Source organism: Salminus brasiliensis, chromosome 19, assembly GCF_030463535.1.
Source record: "Salminus brasiliensis chromosome 19, fSalBra1.hap2, whole genome shotgun sequence".
NCBI classification, from domain to species: Eukaryota; Metazoa; Chordata; class Actinopteri; order Characiformes; family Bryconidae; genus Salminus; species Salminus brasiliensis.
Genome location: NC_132896.1, coordinates 314,857 through 329,856, shown reverse-complemented (window position 1 = coordinate 329,856; position 15,000 = coordinate 314,857). Strand labels below are relative to the sequence as shown.

The 15,000-nt window shown below is 49.4% G+C and overlaps 2 protein-coding genes across 2 annotated transcripts in view; both read left to right on the top strand.

Annotated features, from left to right (window-relative positions):
* spire2 (spire-type actin nucleation factor 2) overlaps positions 1–3,512 on the top strand; it is a gene marked incomplete at its 5' end in the record, with an annotated part of 11,911 nt that extends 8,399 nt beyond the window's left edge. The window contains 2 exons of the mRNA XM_072664175.1: positions 53–150; positions 1,709–3,512. Coding sequence (XP_072520276.1) covers positions 53–150; positions 1,709–1,937 — 327 coding nt within the window. The remainder of the gene's footprint in view (positions 1–52; positions 151–1,708) is intronic.
* Positions 3,513–7,054: 3,542 nt separating this feature from the next.
* The window catches only part of sntb2 (syntrophin, beta 2), a 26,475-nt gene continuing 18,529 nt past the window's right edge, over positions 7,055–15,000 (top strand). The window contains 1 exon segment of the mRNA XM_072663143.1: positions 7,055–8,185. Coding sequence (XP_072519244.1) covers positions 7,513–8,185 — 673 coding nt within the window. The 5' untranslated portion in view covers positions 7,055–7,512.

Below are 15,000 nucleotides of genomic sequence, written 5' to 3'. Positions count from 1 at the left end.
GGCGTTTAGAGGTGAAGCCCAGCCCTGGTTGTTTCTCTCTCTCCTGTCTCAGATGAAGATGCCGGCTAAAAAGATGGCCCATATTCCGGTCTACACTGTGGGTTTCCATAGCAGCCCCAGGAGCCACGGCCACCGGAGCGAGGTGTACAAGTGAGTCCCGCCTGTCTGATCAGGAGCACAGAGTGAGCGCTAAAGTGTGGGCCAGGAGGGACAGGCCAACCTTAATGAGCTGCAGGACAGTCAGCCTAATAACTGCCCCTCTCACAGATCCCTAAGCATTCTTATGTAATTACCCCCCCAAAGCCTCAGCGGGGCTTACGCAAGAGCTGCTGTTCCTCTGGATGTGGCCGTGTTCGGACAGCGCTCGGCCCTCTGCGTCCTAAGCAAAGTGAAAGTGACGGGGCGCCCCTATGCTAGCGAGGAGTCTCACTCTCTCTGCATTTAGCAGCGCAGGCGCTAGGCTAAATGCAGCGCCAGTGTGTTAAGTAGCCTCCTTCAGAGTTCAGTTACATCACGATATAGACAAAAGTATTGGGACACCTGCACACCTCATTCATTGCTTCTGAAATCCTGCTTTTGTTGGAGTAACTGTCTCTACTGTCCAGAGCAGCATTGCCGTGAGGATTTGATTGCATTCAGCCACAAGAGCGTTAGTGAGGTCAGGATGTTGGATGATGATCACCACCCCACCTCATCATCCCCAACTCCCCATCTCATCCCAAAAGTACTGGATGGAGCTCCACCACCATCATTCCAGAGAACACAGCTCTTCCACTGCTCCACAGCTCCTCAATGCTGGGGGGCTTTATACCCCTCTAGCCCACGCCTGGCATTAGGCAGCATGGAGCCAATAGGGTCATGATGTTGATCTGCTTCAGAGAGTCCTATTCTATCAGCAGTGCTACTCCACAGGGACTAGACAAGCTGTGTGTGCATTTACAACTCCAAGTAGTTGAGGGTTGTCCACAAACATTAGGACATGTATTGTGTGTGCTCTAACCTCGGACACACCACCGCCCCATTAAAACACATGATCTGTTCAACATCCCTTTTTTTTATTCCTTTTTCTGCGCAGGTTAGTGCGCCCCCTAGTGGTTGAAATGTCAGTTCTGCCTTAATTGATGATGAAATAGTGGTGACCCGTGTCCGATCTCCACCTGCCGTTTTTCACTTTCCTCCATAACATAAATCTGCCAGTTGCTCTGTATCAGAATTTCCTGATGAACCGACCAATAGAAATCAAATCAAATCAAAGTTTATTTGTCACATACAGTCATACACAGTATAACTTGCAGTGAAATGCTTTTTTGACAGTCTGCTCACATCAAGCTATACAATAAAAATCTACATTTAAACATAACTAAACCTTAACTTAATGAAGTAAAGTGCAAAAGTGCAAAAGAAAAATAGAATAAAAATGAAGAAAATAAAAATAGAATAAGTTACATTTAAGTTAAAGAATAGAATATAAAAATGAAAATATAGAAATATAAGCAAAAAAAAGTACAGAATACAAATATACAAATATATATACAGAGATGAAATGCTCCGACTCTGACTTCCCTCGGGGGTTCAGAAGGTTTTTCCTGTAAAGCTGCTGATCTGGAGATACGGGGTGTTTTGCAAAACAGTGATGATGTAAGCATCACCATCTCTACTTTTAGCAGACTGTAAATCCACATGTCTCCCTCCCTCCCTCTCCCCCCAGGTCTCTGCGCTCTCTCTCCCGCCGCTCCGTGGAGGAGGAGTTTCCATATCTGTACGCCGCCGGCTGCAGTCTGAGGGACGTTTGCGCAGAGTGCACGAAGTTCGTCGCTGATGTCGTTTCCTCCAGTCGCCGGAGCCTCGACATCATCAACAACACGCCCAAAAAAGAGAAGCCACACCCACGCCACAGCCACGCCCCTCATCACTACCCAGGAAGTGGAGCAATCTAAGGAATGGACTGATGATCTGTGCTCTGCTGGGCTTCTTCCTTAAGACACACCCCTTGACACGCCCCTCCAGGCTGTAATCCCCTCCTCCAGAGCTACAGTGTTCAGTAGCATGTAGCTGCAGCCCTGCAGACCCAGGCTGAGCACTCCTTCAGAGTTATGGTCAAACCATGGTTCTATTAAGGTTCTTTAACAAAGGCAGTGGCTCCATAAAGAACCACGTCAGCTCACAGAACCATTTAAAACTTTTTTCATTTTCATCTCAGAAAATGGATCTTTGTACGTGTGCTGTTCTAATTACGCTGTTTACCCTCTTGTATGAACCTTTTATTATTAAGAACCTTGGCTCTAGATAGCACTGTACAGAGTTCTACCATTGCTCTGTATCATTTATTTAGTTTGGAGTGAATGGTTTAAGGTGACCTACCTCTACAGCCGTGTGCGCTAGTTAGCTAGTTAGCTAATACACATTAGAACCGTGATCTTCTCACCCTTTATTAAACACGGTTAATGTTCACTAACAGTTCACCTCGTCTCAGTGTTCGCTACCTCACCAACATTTCACTAGCTAGCTAATTAAGCTAGCATGCTATCCCGCTAGCTAAATAACCTCTGCCTGAGGCTTGGTCTGTGGGGCTGCGGCTAGATGTTTGTTAGCATTGCGCCGCCCTGCTGGTGGACACCCAAGACCGAGGACCACCAAATCCTGGCCTGATCCCCGATCCTGGGGTCAGCAGACTGGACGCAGGACTCTGGAGCCGGGGCGTGGGCTAACTGAAGATGATTCAGGTTTAGCGTTGCTGTTGCCTTGTTTTAGCTTGAATGTAACTCTAGTTTAATCAGATAATCAGACAGAAGCTCCGCCCCCCAAGCAGAGAAGGGCATGAACCAAATAGTGCGCTGGCGTTCGGGTACAGACGGACAGTTTGGGCCTTGACAGTAAAAATCTGCCCTAGCTTCCTGAAGTTTGAATGAACTGCTGAGGAACCAGAAGCTGCTTTGAAATGGGTTTGAATCATCTCAAGTGCAGAACACACAGTCAGCCATAACATTAGTACCACCTGCCTAATATTGTGTCAGTCCCCCCATGCCACAAAAACAGTTCCACAAGAGTCCACAAGACCTCTGAAGGTGTGCTGCTGTGGTCTCTGGCGCCAAGACTAACGTAAGCAGCAGATCCTTTAAGTCCTGTAAGTTTTGAGGTGGGCGGGACCTCCATGAGCATCAGTGAGCCTTGGGAGAACCATTTTTCCTGCTTCATCATCTTCAGGAACTGACTGTTCACTCGCTGCCTAATAGATCCGCCCCTCACTGGAGACACGGGAACCAGATCATCAGTGTGATTCACTTCAGCTGGCAGTGGTACTAATGTTTTGGCTGATTCCACATTCTGAATACACTGGACTGTATTACTGTAGAAGCCGAGTGAATGTATCAGGGAAGGATGTGGTGCCAGTTCTAGTGGCAGAGAGAGCTACCGCCCATCCAGCATCACCATCAGCACCCCCCCCCACCCCACCCCACCCCCCACACACGGTCTTGTAAATGCTGTAGATCTGCAATAAATAAAAGTCTAAATACATGTTTCTGTTTTTAATATCACCTGTAAACAGAACCCTAAAGAACCCATATCCCACACTCCCCCTTTATCTCTTGAAGAATAATTGATCAAAGCTCTGCTCTGATTGGTTGCCCTGTTTTGTGCCTCTTTTAAACACCACTGTGAGCTGAAACACTCCTTAAAGCTTCAGTGCAGAGGGGTGGGGCTAAACCAGGGATCAGCTGACTTGGGAGGAAAATGTGGCTGTAGTTCTTATGGAGGTTCTAGATAGGCTGTGGGAGTCTGTTACGCGCTCCAGATATGCCAGATAACAGTCTGGATTATTAGAATGAAATGCTCAGGGTATGTTTATAGTTCTAGTATAATAGTACCTCTGATTACTTTATTTATTGATCACTAATATAGCTGATCATAATGACAGCCCTAAATGAATGAGTCAACTGAGCAGGTTGAGTTTTGTTGAGATAAAACATAAGGACACATGATCATAGTGATCATAGTGATCATAGTGTACTAGTGTGTGTGTGTGAGAGAGAGAGAGAGAGAGAGAGAGAGAGGGAGAGAGAGGGAGAGAGGAGGTACGGCCCCACTGGAGCAGAAATGTGCATTCAGCTCAATTCAACTCTGTTCATTAAGGCAGAGCTGAGATTACTGTGTGTGTGTGTGTGTGTGTGTGTGTACACTGAACTGGGTTTTGTTACTGCTGACAAAGAGGATTAAGGCCACTGCAGGCAGGTAGGTAGTGTACACACACACACACACACACTTCAGTGCCTCAAACTGTGGATTATCCCCTGAAACTGAGCAAAACAGCCAAATAATATTACATATTATTATTATTATTATTAATAATAATAATAATAATAATAATGTAATATTATAATAATATTTAAATATTACATTATAGAACATCATATAATTACATCATTCATTACCTTACGAATTGTTATAATAATACTAAAATACAACAAATTCAATCATAAAACTAATCAAATATAATTTGTTTTAATAACTTAATATTGCTTTCTTGTGTATTATAATGAGTTCATAATATGCAAATATTACATTATAATACATTATAATTTAGTGAGATTGAATTCACATGACAATGTTGCAAATGTTTGTGAATGACCCTTCTAATAAACACATTCAGCTACTTTAAGCTGCACCCATTGCTGACACAGATGTGCAAATGCACACACACAGCTTGTCTATTCCCTGTAGAGAAGAAGTACTGCCAATAGAATAGGACTCTCTGGAGCAGATCAACATCATGACCCTATTGGCACCATGCTGCCTAATAATGCCAGGCGTGGGCTAGAGGGGTATAAAGCCCCCCAGCATTGAGGAGCTGTGGAGCAGTGGAAGAGCTGTGTTCTCTGGAATGATGGTGGAGCTCCATCCAGTACTTTTGGGATGAGGTGAGGATGATGAGGTGGGGTGGTGATCATTCAACATTCTAACCTCATGAAATTTTTTTTCTCACTGAATTGCAATCAAATCCTCACAGCAATGCTGCTCCAGAATCTAGTAGAAAGTCTTCTTCTCTGGACAGTAGAGACAGTTACTCCAACAGAAGCAGGATCAGCTCTTTAATACCCTTAATTTTGATAAGCAGGTGTCCCAATACTTATGCTCATATCATGTAAGATTAATAGGTTTATAAAATTAGCCAATAATGGATCAGAATGCATATTAATGTGTTATTGATATTATGCAATGATGTTGCAGGTAGTATGTGGGTAGTTGCCATGGTAACGGCTGGAGGGTATGAGTGAGCTGGACCCTGGCCTGGGGGGGGGTTGGTAGGAGGAGCAGATTCTGGTTATAACTGTTAATAACAGGGCTGTTATATGAGCTAACCCCCCCCCCCCCCCACACACACACACACACACACACACCTCCAACCCCGCCTGCAGCAGCTTACGCAGGCTGGATTGCCTTCTGGACTGCAATCCTGAGGACTGACATCCCATTGGCTGTTCCAGGCCTCTAATCCAGCCAGAACCCAATTGGATGACTCAGAAAAACTGGCTGTTATAATGCTCTTATAGCTCATTTAATGCAGCGGAGACACACACACACACACACACACACACACACACACATCGCATTTACATATTCTACACCCTTAATTAAGCTTCATCACAGAGCAGGAAACACCACCTCACAAACCCCGCCCCACTCATGAATATGTAAACGTTAAGGTTCTCTTATGGGTTCTCCACTCACTGACACCCAGGCTGTGATTGACAGCTTTCAGCGTCCAGCATCTATCAGCAGAGGAGCCACAGGGCCCAGACTCTCGTCCACCTTAAACGGCTGCTGAGTGCGTTCCAGGATCCAGGCGTTCTGCCCAAAGATCACAGGTGCTCTAGATTCTACACTCCTAAAAAAGGTTGTTCTGGGGTTCTTTAGAAAAGTCAGTGGTTCTATATAGAACCATAATGACTCGAAGAACTTGGACAGCTCACAGTGCAGAACCCGAGTGCGTACCCTGAACATGCGTACTGTATGCGTTCTGTAAAAGGCTGAAGCTGACTGGGCTAAACCATGGTTCTCACACTGGTCCTCTACTGTTCTAGAGCACGTGAGCACGCTCAGCTGAAGTGTGCTAGCTAGAACATAAGAGGGCTTAAGGGACCTGTTGAGTGATCTAGAAGAGCAGTGAACTGGACTGAGCGGCTCGGGCCCCTGCAGGCCTCACAGCTCGGCTGGGCAACAGGTCGAGTGATCTAGAAGAGCAGTGAACTGGACTGAGCGGCTCGGGCCCCTGCAGGCCTCACAGCTCGGCTGGGCAACAGGTCGAGTGATCTAGAAGAGCAGTGAACTGGACTGAGCGGCTCGGGCCCCTGCAGGCCTCACAGCTCGGCTGGGCAACAGGTCGAGTGATCTAGAAGAGCAGTGAACTGGACTGAGCGGCTCGGGCCCCTGCAGGCCTCAGTGAACTGGACTGAGCGGCTCGGGCCCCTGCAGGCCTCACAGCTCGGCTGGGCAACAGGTCGAGTGATCTAGAAGAGCAGTGAACTGGACTGAGCGGCTCGGGCCCCTGCAGGCCTCAGTGAACTGGACTGAGCGGCTCGGGCCCCTGCAGGCCTCAGTGAACTGGACTGAGCGGCTCGGGCCCCTGCAGGCCTCACAGCTCGGCTGGGCAACAGGTCGAGTGATCTAGAAGAGCAGTGAACTGGACTGAGCGGCTCGGGCCCCTGCAGGCCTCAGTGAACTGGACTGAGCGGCTCGGGCCCCTGCAGGTCTCAGTGAACTGGACTGAGCGGCTCGGGCCCCTGCAGGCCTCAGTGAACTGGACTGAGCGGCTCGGGCCCCTGCAGGTCTCACAGCTCGGCTGGGCAACAGGTCGAGTGATCTAGAAGAGCAGTGCGCACTACAGCCCTGCTGAGAGAGGCGGAAACTGCCGAGGGCGAACTATTAGCCAATCAGGACGCGCGAGGGGCGGGGCTTGTCTGAAAACGGGTGGGGGGGAAGCACGCAAACTCTACTTGCTTGTAAAAGTGTGTGTGTGTGTGTGTGTGTGTGTGTGTGTGTGAGAGAGAGAGAGAGAGAGAGTGTGTGTGTGTAAAAGTGTGTGTGTGTGTGTGTGTGTGTGTGTGTGAGAGAGAGAGAGTGAGAGAGAGAGAGTGTGTGTGTGTGTGTGTGTGTGTGTGTGTGTGAGAGAGAGAGAGAGAGAGAGAGAGAGTGTGTGTGTGTAAAAGTGTGTGTGTGTGTGTGTGTGAGAGAGAGAGAGAGAGAGAGAGAGTGTGTGTGTGTAAAAGTGTGTGTGTGTGTGTGTGTGTGTGTGTGTGAGAGAGAGAGAGAGAGAGAGAGAGAGTGTGAGTGTGTAAAAGTGTGTGTGTGTGTGTGTGTGTGTGTGTGAGAGAGAGAGAGAGAGAGAGTGTGTGTGTGTGTGTGTGTGTGTGTGTGTGTGTGTGGGTGGGTGTGTCGTGTGTGTGAAGAGTTGTACTCGGGAGCGGAAACTGAAAGTTCGGACGGTATGAGTTCGGACTGAGGGCGCGCGCGGGGATGGCGATCTGGACTCGCGCGGACAAGAACGGTCAGCTGGACCTGCTGCTTCGCGAGCGCTGGGTTCGGGTCACGGCCGACCTGAACCGGGACACTCTGACCCTAACCGCGGAGGGGGAGGCGAGCGAAGCCGAGCTCAGGAACGGGCTGTCTAACGGGAGCGAGCCTATCGGCGAACAGAACCGACTCCGGAACCAGAACCCGGAGCTCCAGCCGAACCACGGACACTTAAAGCCTGGCGGCGGCGCCAGCGGTTACGGCTACAGCAGCCCGGGCAGACCGAGCCGCGACAACGGCACCAGCTCGGACTACGGCAGTCCCGGGTCGGGCTACGGCAGTCCCGGGTCCAGTTTCAGCTCCAGACATGGGGACGGGGGTGGAGGAGGAGGCGCCGGCGGCGCGAGCTTCGACACGAGCCCGGCGGAGAACGCGAGGAAGGTCCGGGTGGTGAAGCAGGAGTCCGGCGGGCTGGGGATCAGCATTAAGGGGGGCCGGGAGAACCGCATGCCCATCCTCATCTCCAAAATCTTCCCCGGGCTGGCGGCGGACCAGAGCCGCGCGCTGCGCGTGGGAGACGCCATCCTGTCGGTTAACGGCAGCGACCTCCGCGACGCCACGCACGACCAGGCGGTGCAGGCGCTGAAAAAGGCCGGCAAGGAGGTGACGCTGGAGGGTGAGTGCTCAACGCAAAGCCGGGGATTCCGCGCGGCCTGCGGGCTGCGCTCCAATAAGGTAGCGGTCAGTTAGGGCTGCGCTCGAGCGCTCAGGGAACACTTACTTTGATCTAGAACTTGAAGGACGGACGGCTGGTGCTGCAGAACTCCTTTAAAAAGCTAGAACTTCACCAAACCACACAGAAGGTTTAGCGCGTGAGTTCTGGTGTCCTAGAACTGGAGAGCTCTAAGACTAGAATGCAAAGTTAGCACACCCCTGTTCTAGAACCAGAGCACTTAGCACGCGTGCACTTGTGTTCTAGATCATAAGTGTGAACCTGTTTTAGAGCTAGGCCGTACCTGTATTCTAGAACCGTGTTCTTAAGTTGCAAGACTAGAATGCTTAGCTAGAACGTACACAAGGTTCTAGAGCTGTAACACATTGCCGGTGCACACTCGCACTCTGAAACTAGAACCCTAGGCCTGGGTGCTCTGTGTGTGATGGAACCTCTTCTTGTTCTAGCTCTGCCGTGATTGGTCAGTGGACATCACTGTGATTGGCTGGAGGGCTCATTTGCATATAGTAGCGTTGAGCGGTGTCAGGTGGTTTCTGTGGTAAGTAAACAAAGCGCCCGTCTGTCCACGTGATGGAGGAGAAAACCGGACCAGAACCACCTTCCTCACCTCTCAGAGGTCCATTGTTCTCGTGGTGCTGACCGCTGACCCCTGCTAGTCTTGGAGCCGTGTGGGTGACGCTCTGACCCACTGTCCCTGTCTCCACATCCAACACGTCCACTTCGAGAACCAACTGTTCCGTTACCGTCTAACAGAGAACCCAGACCTTCACCTGCAGCACTGATACCACATCATCCACTCTACCCCCCGCATCTGGGATAGCATGGTGGTCTTAATGTTTTGGCTCGTTGGTGTTTACTGGTCTGTGTGTAGAAGGACTGCAGTAAGGATCTGATCTCATTAACGGTTTTAATAAACGATTAATAATCAATATCCTACAGCCTTAAAGAGCTCAGTTCTGGCGTTAGTTTGGGTTTATGACACGGCCGTGCCTAGAGCTTTGTTCTGATTGGCTGTGCCTCTTTAAAATGAATGAGTGGGAGGGGCTAACCGGCGCCCTGTTCACTCTCCCCTGCGTGTGTAAATCTGCTGTTACAGGCGCCCAAATTCCACAAGCTAGTGAATGAGGTCCGGCTCCTCGCTATGTGCGTGACCTCCTTACTGTGCGGCGGAGAGCCTTCTTCAGACCCTCTGTTCAGACCCTCTCCCAGAGGACAGGGTCTCGATTCAGGCTGGATCCAGTTCATCAGCACTGGTGACTCTGGTGACTCTGGTGACTCTGGTGACTCTGAAGACTCTGGTGACTCTGGTGACTCTGATGACTCTGAAGACTCTGGTGACTCTGATGACTCTGGTGACTCTGGTGATCAGTGCTCTCCATTCATCTCCATCCGGAAAATCTCTGCTTCCTCACACGTCTCCAAACCGCTGCCAGCAGCCATGTTTTAGCTTAGCATCAACGAGCTCAACAGTGGAGTCAGTGAGCTGGTCGCTATGGTAAAGCGAGAGCTGCGTCTGGGTGGATGGCCGCTGTGTGAGGAACTGTCTGTTGTAATCCCGGCCAACTGCCCAATCTTCATCCAGCACCAACTGCAGGTCCTGATCCGGCCGAGTGTTTCCGGACACGGGCGCACAAACAGCTCCTGACCAACGTTAGCATTTCTCAGTGTTCGTCCAGTCGGGGCGCTCTGGCCTTTAAACAGCTGGAAAAAAGGATCCGTTTAGGCTAATTCAGGTTCAGGTACAGTTCAGATGCTGTGGATTAATACACTAAATGACAAAAGTATTGGGACACCTGCTCATTCACAGTTTCTTCTGAAATCAAGGGTATTTAAAAAAGCTGATCCTGCTTTTGTTGGAGTAACTGTCTCTACTGTCCAGAGAAGAAGACCCCAACTCATCCCAAAAGTACTGGATGGAGCTCCTCCACCATCATTCCAGAGAACACAGTTCTTCCACTGCTCCACAGCTCCTCAATGCTGGGGGGCTTTATACCCCTCTAGCCCACGCCTGGCATTAGGCAGCATGGTGCCAATAGGGTCATGATGTTGATCTGCTCCAGAGAGTCCTATTCTATTGGCAGTACTTCTTCTCTACAGGGACTAGACAAGCTGTGTGTGCATTTGCACATCTGCGTCAGCAAGGGAGGCAGCTTAAAGTAGCTGAATGCATTCATTAAAAGAGTCCACAAGTGTCCACAAACTTTTGGACATATTGTGTAGGTACTGTCAGGGACCACTAAACCAGAAATAAAGGATCTACTAAAGTAAATCAGTAGATCAGTTAGATCAGGTATATGGGGAGATCAGGGAGATCAGTTAGATCAGGTATATGGGGAGATCAGGGAGATCAGTTAGATCAGGTATATGGGGAGATCAGGGAGATCAGTTAGATCAGGTATATGGGGAGATCAGGGCCGGTCTGAAGCAGAGGCAGGGCAGGGAGTGTGGTGAGGCTGGAAACCCAGATCAGACCACAAGCTGAAGAATCAGACTAGCCTAGCTCCGAGCTGCAGCATGTGTCCTCTCCGGACGCTCCACTGAAGATCAGCTCTTTTGTTTTGTCCAATTAAAAACTGGACGCTCAAACAAGGGGCTCTATTCACGCTCCGTTCTCCTTCCCCTGTTCTCATCTGGAGCTAGAACCGAGTGACCTCCCGACAGAGCCAATCCCAGACTGAGCTGGCAGGACTGGTGTCACATGACCTGTGTGTCCTCTTTCAGTCCAGGTTCAGTCAGAGGCCGTTTTCTGCTCCAGTCTTTCCGGGGTTTTGAGGAGAGATGTCTAAATGTTTGCCTCTGGTTAGAGGAGCATCATCATCATCATCATCGTCATCGTCATCATCACAGACATGCTAAGGTGCTGCTCAGTGGTTGCTGTGGTATCCTATGCGGCTGCTCGGGTGTTGTCCAAATGTTATTTCAGGTGGTTGCCAGGTTGTTGCTGTGTAGTTACTATGGTATTGCAGGGGGTTGCTAGGGGATTCTTACATATACTGAAACTAGTCCAGTTTATAAACCAACAACACTGCTGTATGATGAATGGGTGGGGCTACAGTGCTGTAGGCTGAATGGGTGGGGCTACAGTGCTGTAGGATGAATGGGTGGGGCTACAGTGCTGTAGGATGAATGGGTGGGGCTACAGTGCTGTATGATGAATGGGTGGGGCTACAGTGCTGTAGGATGAATGGGTGGGGCTACAGTGCTGTATGATGAATGGGTGGGGCTACAGTGCTGTAGGCTGAATGGGTGGGGCTACAGTGCTGTAGGATGAATGGGTGGGGCTACAGTGCTGTAGGATGAATGGGTGGGGCTACAGTGCTGTATGATGAATGGGTGGGGCTACAGTGCTGTAGGCTGAATGGGTGGGGCTACAGTGCTGTAGGCTGAATGGGTGGGGCTACAGTGCTGTATGATGAATGGGTGGGGCTACAGTGCTGTAGGCTGAATGGGTGGGGCTACAGTGCTGTAGGGTGAATGGGTGGGGCTACACTGCTGTAGGCTGAATGGGTGGGGCTACAGTGCTGTAGGCTGGATGGGTGGGGCTACACTGCTGTAGGCTGAATGGGTGGGGCTACACTGCTGTAGGCTGAATGGGTGGCGCTACAGTGCTGTATGATGAATGGGTGGGGCTACACTGCTGTATGATGAATGGGTGGGGTTACACTGCTGTAGCTGAATGGGTGGGGCTACACTGCTGTAGCTGAATGGGTGGGGTTACACTGCTGTAGGATGAATGGGTGGGGCTACAGTGCTGTAGGGTGAATGGGTGGGGCTACACTGCTGTAGGCTGAATGGGTGGGGCTACAGTGCTGTAGGCTGGATGGGTGGGGCTACACTGCTGTAGGCTGAATGGGTGGGGCTACACTGCTGTAGGCTGAATGGGTGGCGCTACAGTGCTGTATGATGAATGGGTGGGGCTACACTGCTGTATGATGAATGGGTGGGGTTACACTGCTGTAGCTGAATGGGTGGGGCTACACTGCTGTAGCTGAATGGGTGGGGTTACACTGCTGTAGCTGAATGGGTGGGGCTACACTGCTGTAGCTGAATGGGTGGGGTTACACTGCTGTAGCTGAATGGGTGACATGTCTGGGATCAGTCTTGATACACTGATTTTTCACTGAACTGCTCCTTTAATGGCAGCAGTGATGATCTGAACAGTTAGTTCCTCTGTGTTGGAGTGTGTGTGTGTGTGAGTGTGTTGGAGTGAGTGTGTGTTGGAGTGTGTGTGAGTGTGTGTTGGAGTGTGTGTTGGAGTGTGTGTGTGTTGGAGTGAGTGTGTGTGTGTTGGAGTGTGTGTGTGTTGGAGTGTGTGTTGGAGTGTGTGTTGGAGTGTGTGTGTGTTGGAGTGTGTGTGAGTGTGTGTTGGAGTGTGTGTGAGTGTGTTGGAGTGTGTGTGTGTGTGTGTGTGTGTTGGAGTGTGTGTTGGAGTGTGTGTGAGTGTGTGTTGGAGTGTGTGTGTGTTGGAGTGTGTGTGAGTGTGTGTTGGAGTGTGTGTTGGAGTGTGTGTTGGAGTGTGTGTTGGAGTGTGTGTGTGTTGGAGTGTGTGTGAGTGTGTTGGAGTGTGTGTGTGTGTGTGTGTGTGTTGGAGTGTGTGTTGGAGTGTGTGTGTGTTGGAGTGTGTGTGAGTGTGTGTTGGAGTGTGTGTGAGTGTGTTGGAGTGTGTGTGTGTGTGTGTGTGTTGGAGTGTGTGTTGGAGTGTGTGTTGGAGTGTGTGTGAGTGTGTGTTGGAGTGTGTGTGTGTTGGAGTGTGTGTGAGTGTGTGTTGGAGTGTGTGTTGGAGTGTGTGTTGGAGTGTGTGTGTGTGTGTGTTGGAGTGTGTGTTGGAGTGTGTGTTGGAGTGTGTGTGAGTGTGTGTTGGAGTGTGTGTTGGAGTGTGTGTTGGAGTGTGTGTTGGGTGTGTGTGAGTGTGTGTTGGAGTGTGTGTTGGAGTGTGTGTTGGAGTGTGTGTTGGAGTGTGTGTGTGTTGGTTAATATCTAACGCTGAGGGCTGTAATGAGGAACAGACGCTGGAGCTCTACAGTGACTCACTGTGTGGAAGCTTCAGTCTAGAGCCTGGTTTAACTCCTCATACTGAACCAAAGCTCAGCCTGCAGCCTCCTTATTGGTGGAGCTCAGCCCTGCCCTGTGTAGAAATCTCCACCCATTATCCATTACACAGTGGAGGTGAAATATGAGGGTAAAAGAGTGGAGAATCTGAACTAATGCAGTTCTCTTTAGGGACTACGTTCTGTAGCTGCACTACACCCTGCAGCATGTATCCCTCCACCATTTTAATGATCTGGTTCTAAAAGCAGGTTCTAGAGCCGAACTCTTCTCAGAACTCTGGTAGAACCGTGTCTCAGGCATCAGGCAGCGTCTTCATCACCATTAGGTGAAGAACTTTCTGTGAGGAGCTTTTAGTAGAGCTTCAGACATCTGCTTCCCTTCACCTCCACTGTAGAACCACAGCTCTGACTGGGGGAGCTTATCTAGAACCTCCACTGTAGAACTCCAGCTCTGACTGGGGGAGCTTATCTAGAACTTCCACTGTAGAACTCCAGCTCTGATTGAGGGAGCTTATCTAGAACCTCCACTGTAGAACTCCAGCTCTGACTGGGGGAGCTTATCTAGAACCTCCACTGTAGAACCACAGCTCTGACTGGGGTAGCTTATCTAGAACCTCCACTGTAGAACCACAGCTCTGACTGGGGGAGCTTATCTAGAACCTCCACTGTAGAACCACAGCTCTGACTGGGGGAGCTTATCTAGAACCAAACCTATCTCACCAAACCCACCAAACCCCTCAACCCCCACTCTGACTGAGTCTGACTGGGTCTGATTAGACCTGGGTAATGAAGCAGAGTTTAGTTAGTGGGGGTGGTGAGGGGAGCAGGGCTGGGGGGTGTGGCTTGACAAAACTTCAAGAAATCTTTGATGTGTGATATAATATTGACATATCTCCACCCACTCAGCCACTGTATGTAGCCACGCCCACTCATACTTGATTTTCATCTTGTTTGACTTGACAACACGTTTGTCTTAATTCATTTCAATTTTATTGTTTTTATTCCTGTTTTATTATGATTATAGTATAAATATAATAATAATAACTATTATTATTATTAATATTATTACCATTATTGTTATTATTATTAATATATATTATAACAATTATTATTATTATATTATCATTATTATAATTATTCTGATCTGGTGTGAACCTGAGGAGGACAGGTTCCTCTTTTGAGTCTTGGTTCCTCTCAAGGTTTCTTCCTCTCGACTCGAGGGAGATTTTCCTTGCTGCTGTCGCCTCTAGCTGCTCTAAAGAGGCTCGAACCCGGATCTCTGTAAAGCTGCTCTGTGAAAACATTCACTGTAAAAAGCCTAAATGAATAAAACTGGACTGAACTGAACTGGACTGAGTACAGCAATTATCAGAAGTGTTTCAGAGTCCCTTTTTGAAGAGGTACATACAATCAGAACAGTCTGTGTGTGTGTGTGTGTGTGTGTGTGTGTTGGGGGGGGGTACACTGAGAGTAGATGGGTGTAGATGTTTGTGAAACTCATTAGGTGCATCAGAGGAGCCGTGTGGGAGGATGAAGTAGGAATGGTTTACGTTTTTTGCTAGGGTGTGTGTGTGTGTGTGTGTGTGTGTGTGTGTGTGGAGGTGTTGGAACAGTGTTCTGCAGATTTCTCTGAGCTACAGTTACGGGAACAGTTTGAGGGAGGAGAGTTTTACTACGTCTGGTCTCTGAGCTGCAGTGGGGAACAGTGTT